Source organism: Triticum dicoccoides, chromosome 1B, assembly GCF_002162155.2.
Source record: "Triticum dicoccoides isolate Atlit2015 ecotype Zavitan chromosome 1B, WEW_v2.0, whole genome shotgun sequence".
NCBI lineage: Eukaryota > Viridiplantae > Streptophyta > Magnoliopsida > Poales > Poaceae > Triticum > Triticum dicoccoides.
This window is the reverse complement of record NC_041381.1, coordinates 402,462,714-402,470,506: the sequence shown is the minus strand read 5'-3', so window position 1 is coordinate 402,470,506 and position 7,793 is coordinate 402,462,714. Positions and strand designations below refer to the sequence as shown.

The 7,793-nt window shown below is 38.6% G+C and overlaps 1 protein-coding gene across 18 annotated transcripts; it reads right to left on the bottom strand.

Moving 5' to 3' along the window:
- Positions 1-1,191: 1,191 nt before the first annotated feature.
- On the bottom strand, positions 1,192-5,889 carry LOC119337665. Of its 18 annotated transcripts, none has more exons than XR_005163477.1 (6): positions 5,293-5,889; positions 4,694-4,761; positions 4,339-4,367; positions 4,057-4,233; positions 3,085-3,174; positions 1,192-1,743 (listed from the first exon to the last, which is right to left on the bottom strand). XR_005163477.1 is itself a non-coding variant. In XM_037609830.1 (5 exons), the coding sequence occupies exons 1-5, from the start codon at positions 5,334-5,336 to the stop codon at positions 3,148-3,150; spliced, it is 345 nt and encodes a 114-aa protein (XP_037465727.1). In that variant the 5' UTR covers positions 5,337-5,889; the 3' UTR covers positions 1,192-3,147. The 18 variants fall into 18 exon arrangements, 2 of the variants coding, with proteins under 2 accessions (XP_037465727.1, XP_037465739.1); XR_005163480.1 differs by having other exon boundaries at positions 1,192-1,740; XR_005163482.1 differs by having other exon boundaries at positions 1,192-1,708.
- Positions 5,890-7,793: the final 1,904 nt, after the last annotated feature.

The window sequence follows — 7,793 nt, the reverse complement described above, 5'->3', positions numbered from 1 at the left end:
GTAGAGTCACTGCCATCAAACCAAACATCTTTCCAAAACAGAGAGCTAGAGCCATCTCCCGGGATGACTTTTGTGATCCCCCGAAAGATCCCACTTAACTGCATCACATCCTTCCACCAGAAAGAGCCCACCATATCAGTTGCATGTGGTATTTTGTTTCTGTAGTATGCATCCCAAACCAGCTCAACCTAGGGTACATCATCACGATTGTAGAATTTGAACAGGTGCTTTAGAAGGAGTGCAACATTTTGTATTTTTATATCAATGACACCAAGGCCACCACAATGTTTTGGTCGACAGACAAGCTCCCAGGCAGCAAGGGAGTTGTTTTTCACCCCATCGTCAGAGTTTTTTGCCCAGAGGCAATATCTGCGCAGCTTGTCTAGATGCTCGATCACTTTGGGATGCAGTTTGATTGTACACATTGCATAAATCAACATTGAAGTCACTACCGAATTGACCAAAGTCAGCTTGGCCCGGACGACATCAGTGACAGGGCAGTGGAAGTTTTCCTCTCAATCAAGTGCACCAACGGCATGCGATCAGGAATACTTGGCCTCGTCATCCCAATGGGGAGGCCAAGGTAGGTGAACGACAGTGAGCCAACAGAGCAACCAAACACCCCAGCTAACTCAGAAGCACGCTGGTGATCAATGTTAATGGGTATAAGAGTTGATTTATGAAAATTGATCTTCAGCCCAACCGAAGCAGCATAATCCTCCAAAATTGATTTCATGCGGCCAGCCTGTCGAGGACAAGCCTGCATCACCAAAGTCATGACATCCGCGTATTGGATAACAGGAAAATCACCCGCACTGTCACGAGGGAGAGGAAGCTCAACAAGTCCACAGGCAAAGGCGTCATTAATGGCAGCTTGCAGAAGGTCGGCGGCAAGGACAAAAATCAGCGGCGAAAGAGGGTCACCTTGTCGCACTCCATATTTGCATTTAAATTTCCGACCAGGAACTCCATCTATTATATAATTAAAACAGAAGTAAAATAAGCCACCACATTCATCCACATAAGTTAAAATTATATAATCCGTTAGATTGTAATATTAACGGCCTTGATTTAACATAAACGCGTAAACAAGATAAGTTGTGTTGTCACGTGTACGTGCATAGAACGGACCAACACATCCATGTTCCATCACGTGTAGTGCATAGCACAGACCGACCCACACAAGTAGTATAACACGTCACGTATACAAATATAGTGTGTCCATTGTGACATCAACTAGCCTGAATTATCCTCATGGTAAGACACAACAACAAAAATAGAATATTTCCATCAATGGGTCAAGGATAAGCAAAAATAGTAGTCAAACCTAATTAAATAAGAAACCTAAACAAATAAGGACACCCACCAGACCTCACGTGATAAAAGTTCCAAGAGAGGAACGAATACGTACAAGATTCCCACACGGTCTCGGCCACCTCAACCCAGCCACCTCAACCCATATAAACAAGTGCAGTCGGCCACAGAAGCACGCACCAAACAATTAGAAATCGACGACCACCACGTCTTAAAACACACCAGACGAAACACACGCCTCGCCGTCCACACAGCTTGAAGTTGACATAGGTAGCACGATCAGAAGTCATCTCCAACTGCTTCGACGAGAAGTCATCTCCAACTGCTTCGCTTGACGTCCAGCGAAGTCATACCAAAGCCCGCCGACATCCGACAAAGCCACGCCCATCTGCTCCTATCGACGTCGGAAGAAGTGACGACAAAGCACTTCTGGGTTGAATCATCAGACTTGGTAATTGTTATTTAACAACCTTTTTTATGGATAGGATCTTCATAAATACTATATCCATTGGCTAATTGTTTCCGATTAATTTTGAAGACATAAAACTATGGCATACAAAAAGTTGAGTGACTTAACTACAAGGGGACAGAACTGGAACATTCAAGTGAAAGTAATGAGGATTTGGGATTCAGTTAATCCTACTACCGATGAGCTTATTAGCCTAGATATGATACTCATGGATGAGCAGGTCTATTTTTCAATATAGTTAATTGGATTTTTTTCAGATTAAGCAACAGTTACTAACCATAATTGTTTGTTTTTATAGGGTGAAACAATTCATGCTACTATATGGAAGAATCTAATAGACACTTTTAAATCAAAGATCAATGAGAAGTCTATTTATGGATTCAGTAATTTTAAGGTTGTGGAATCCACAAAATATAGGCCAGTGAGCAATGAAATTAAAATATTTTTTGCATACAATACAAAGGTAAAGGAGATAAAAGGATCTCCAGAAGTTTTTCCGGACTATTGCTTCGAGTTTGCTACCATGGAGACACTTGAAGAAAGGGCAGGAAAAGATACACAATGGTCAGGTATGTTTATAGTTGTAATTATGGCTTCCAAATAATTGATATTTCTAATTGTTATATTACTATAATTTCCAAATAAACATATGTCATTGGACTTCTAACAAAAATGAAGCCCGTGGAGACAAGAATAACAAAAAAGAGCCCACAACCTTCATATATCCGCGAGATTGAAATACTAATGCCGGAGTAAGTGCATATGCATATGCATGTCTGAAATTTAACTACGCCTACCCCATGTGATTAACACTAACTTCTCGAATTAAATTCTTTAGGGGTGATAAAATCAGAATCACGTTATGGGGAAAGTTTGCTTATTTTTTGACCGAGGATGTAATTGGCAGCCAAACTGTCATTATTATTACATCAACGATGGTGCAGAGATTCAATGGTAAGTCCATAAATCTTAGATGCTACTCTTATCATTTACAAATTCTAATTGGTTAATTAAATAGGTTTGTGCCTAAAGTCAACCAGTGCCACCAGAATATATATAGATCTGGATATACCAGAAGCACAAGAACTTCTTGAAAGGTATGAAACACTACCAATTAAAAATTCCCACTCATGAATAGTGACTCATGTTGATTCACGATTGTACATATTATTATTTGTTTTATATATGTGCAGGGACTCAACACAAGTAACCTTACCAAAAATGATGAGTATAGATAGAAGTAATCAGGGAACTCTAGAAGAACAAATGTTTTACAGGCGGAGAACATTGCAAGAACTTACTAAAATGAGGCACGAAAACCGGCAAGACCAGGTAATTCATTGGAGTTTCAATAAAGGCTATCATCAATTTTTGCGAGAACGAGTTAAGACCTGCATTGACAATTTGTTCAATATTAGTAACAATGGAACCATTTTGAATTTATATATGTCACTTAATCCCCCACCCCTACCCCAATGCTAACGTTGATTCTTTTCAGGATTTTGTGTTCACGACAATAGCTACAGTAGATCGGTTGCAAGAAAATATTCAATGGTGGTACATGTCATGTGATAACTGTCCCAAAATGGTTATCAAGGAAACCAACAAGTATTATTGCAAGAGTTGTGGTATATATCCAAAAAATGTCACACCTCGGTAAGCATATTATATTACTTAAATATAAACAGTAAGTGTTATATTATATTTACTCTCCACTAACATGAATGGTATGTTAGGTATCGTATTCAACTCCAAATTAGTGATCATACATCTACTACAAGTTGCAGTTTATTTGACGAGGAGGCTGCAAGATTGCTTAATACATCTGCATCTGACTTGCTGGACTCACTAGATGGGAAAACAGAAGAAGCCCCAAAGATTATTCAACAATTATGTGGAAAAAATTAATATTTCGATTCAGGCTCAGTGATAGTAATCTCACATTTGGCACACAAAACTATGCAGTAAAGAGAACATTTGTGCCTGATGATAGGCTTGAGATGCTCTATTTGAACGATAAAGCCGAGGAGGTAAAAGTTTCATTACCTTTGTTTCAAAAATAAAGTACCATCTTTAGAATTCCTTAACCAATTCATATTACATTTGTTGCACAGGAATTGATGGATGATGATGTAGACACTATGTTAATGAAGAAGTAGAACATGCCAGATAAAAAGGTGATTGACTTTTTGACGATACAAACTTCAAATTTTAGAGATGTGTCTTATTTTGAAAATGTATATGTATGCAGTCACAGAATAATAAAGTTTCACCTTCCTGCAAACTGGTGCATGTGAAAGAGGAGCCATATGACAGCAATGAATCCACATTAACCAAAGACAAGCAGCAAGACAAAAGATCATCATCGTCATCACGTCAGCTCCGTAGTGGCAATAAAAGGAGACTGAGATCTGTTGTAATATCCTCAGATGACTCAGAGGATGAATGCACTAAGACGAATTTGCCAGAACAAAAGAAAAAAGCTGTCAGTGAGAACAAGAAACAAGTTAAAGCCAAAGCCAAAAATACAGTGCCTGAAGATGAAGATGACGTACGAAAAGCAAGGCCGAGAAGAACAAGGATCCTGTCTAGATAATATTTGGATTAGTAGCTTATGAAATAAATATTATGGCAATCTATTTGTATCGACCAAGATAAGTAAGAGTACTTGACATCAACCAGGATAGCAAGGATACGTATTAGATTGAGGGAGTGGATGTTAGCAATGTTCTTAGTCTAAAACAGATCGAAAATTGTCTTCATGTAGTTTCCTTTATATACATGCTATTGTATCCAAATCAGTACAAGGACAGCACAATAGATAGGAACATACTACAAGACCAGAGATTGACGCATTAGGATTCACTTTGGCAAATCAATATGGGGCCAGCATAATAGACATGAATATACCTTGCTTCAGTAACTTCATAGCACAACCGGATATGTACATAACGCTAGCTTTGCCCGGCGGCACAATTCTGACCAAAAACAAAGTTCCCACATTCAGACTTAGCAGCAAAGCAAATATAATATCAAATCACATTAATTGCTTAGGTCACTAAAAATTGTTGGCAACTGGAAGATTGTTTCTCAGTTACTTGATAGGGTGACCAGAAGTTACTTGAGAAAATTCAATATGTAAGCTTCTGCTCAACAAACCTATACCCAGATTACTATCCAAGGTGACATATTAACACACAAAAGGTAATCTAATTACCAATAGCAGAATAATCCATCAAACTAATTTTCAAAAAAGGTTTTTCAAAAACTAAAATATCACGAAAAACATCGATACAACACTATCAAAAGCAATTCATATTGTAAATTTTAGAAATACATTCAGACATGCACTTTAGGTTCATAAAGCCTTTTTTAGAAGAAAAGGCATCATGAATAGATTATTTCTTGCTAAGAGCAAATTAAAATACTATGTAGTACAACACTGCTACAAATAAAGTACAAGAAATAATCTTCATTACATATGATGCATATCATCAGCTGGCACTTACATGTGGTAGTAGTCTGACAGCACCAGAAATGAGAAGGCCAGCATCTCACGGTCGTGTGCTGCTATTCGTATTCCACAATCTACTTATACTAAGGTTTCACCATTGCCACTTTAATACCTATGAGGACAATATTAGCAAACCCAAACTCTGGCCCGTACCTCGGATGTCAGATCCAACAATTCATCATCAGTAGGCGACTTGGTGAGTTCCCACCAATTGGTTCCCACACAGCCTCCTACATGAGGCCAAACTACAGCAAATCTGCCATGGCTTAGCCGCCGGCCATGAGGAGATTGAGCAGTGCAGCCCCGTGTTTTCCCTACTACTCCCCATGGCCACTCCGCCGGATTCGACGAGGTCTTCAAGGATCCACATCCAACAAAACGAACGCGTCCGCGTACTCCGCGCAACCACCAACTGCACCAGTAATGGAAGAGATTCAAAGAAATGAATGGAGAAGTGGAGATGGATTGGGAATTGGTTCTGTGGTGGCGAGGAATGAAATCTTCAACAGCAGCTAATCGGAAGAGGTGCTGCATGCGGATGGATAAGGATGCTGGTGGGGATCGAATAAGCTGCGAGAGAAGAGTTTTTTTACCAAACAAGAAGATTTTACACGTAGATGATACCTGTACGGGTTGTTTATACGGGTGGTCTAAATGGGCCTGCATCAAAACTGTTGGGCCTAAATAGGCTTCATACGTGGTGTATGTTGGCTTTGGAATTTTTCTCTGGGTTTGGAAATTTTCTCTCTATACCGTAATCTTTATGAATTCCATTCCTACTCCATATCGAATAGGCTGATACGAGCACGTTAGCGTACTGCTCTTAAATTGCAGGAACATACACTTCGTCGATTAACCAAGGGATCGTATCATCTCAGAATCGACCTGCATTGAATCGCTGGAAGAAGTTGCACACAAATCAGCCTTGCCACACTTCAGATTAGAAGGTAAATTCTTTCCGTGGAAAACTAATACTTACCACCGGTTCAAAGCAACCTCCTAATTTTTACATATATAGACACACACACATGTCTTGCCTTGGCTCTTCACATAAACTTTATTTTCTTTGAGAAAATAGTACCAACTTCTGTGATGAACTAAAAGTGACTCACATACTGATAAAGTCATTGCAGCAATAAAAATATATGCTCTAATAATTTGTACATGGTATAAAATATTTTCCTGGATCGCTACAGGATTTGCTTTGCAGCAAAGATACAATTACGACAATAATTAGCACATGTGTGTGAAGCTTTACAAAATTAGAAAAACAAAGACAAGAAAACATTATCAGGTATATCATTGAGATTTTACAATCTTCATGTAATGCACACTAATTTTTTTGTACATTTCTAACATATACATTTCAAATATTTACCTTTGTTAATATTGCAGAACCTAATAACTTTACGTATATTGCTAATAATTATTTTAGAGAGTACTTTGCCTTAGTAATTCCCATGGAACAATTGTCGTTCACTGAGAAACAAGCACACTGTCACTCCAATAATGCCATACACCACAGCTCAAACCACAAAACACAGTAATCCTGAAAGCATGATCGATAAGTATTATAGGTTGTCGCCATGCAGCCAGCATCTCCTATTTATTGCATATATTGTTAGCCTCTTGACGACATTATGCATAAATTAGAATTCAACTATATTATACTATATTGCTAAAAGAATATCCGTTAAAGAAATGCAGGGACAATGCGCAACAAAATCAGCAGGCCAACTTACAAAAGAAGCTAGAGAAGCTATTATCAGGAGGAAACAACAACTCCAACAAAAAAGGAGTAAGAGATGCAGGAATACACATGAAACAACCGATAAAACAGAAGAAGATGCTTCACGTAAGAGAAAGGAACAAATCAAAGAAAGAAAAGATGTCAAGCGTGCAAGAACAAATGCAAGCGACAATGAGCTTGAAAGCAACATCATAGAAAGAACCAGCAGCACTACGTCCGGAAGTTATTATAGCACAATATGGAACTTCGGAAAGCCAACATATAGATGCGAACATTGCAATGCAATACTATGGTGTGAAGAAAGATTAAATTCTCATAGAGGAACCAAAAAACCTTCTTTCGGAATTTGCTGCAAACAAGGTAAAATTGACCTACCAAAGATAGCATATCCTCTACCTTACCTCGCAGGGCTATTAACAGGTGAAGGAAGTGATGCAACAAACTTCAGAGAAAATATAAGGTCATACAACTCAATGTTCTCATTCACGTCAATGGGAGGAACTGTTGACAAAGAAATAAACAAAGGCAAAGGACCATATGTTTTTAGACTGTATGGCCAGAACTACCACCATATTGGAACTCTTCTACCTGAAGAAGGTAACAAACCTCGATTTGCCCAGCTATACATCTATCAGACAGAAAATGAGGTGCAAAACAGGATAGATGCTTCAAGATGCAATGATAAAAAAACAACGGTGGACCCTGCACTACAAGAAATGCTTGATGAGAACAACATCCTTGCAAAG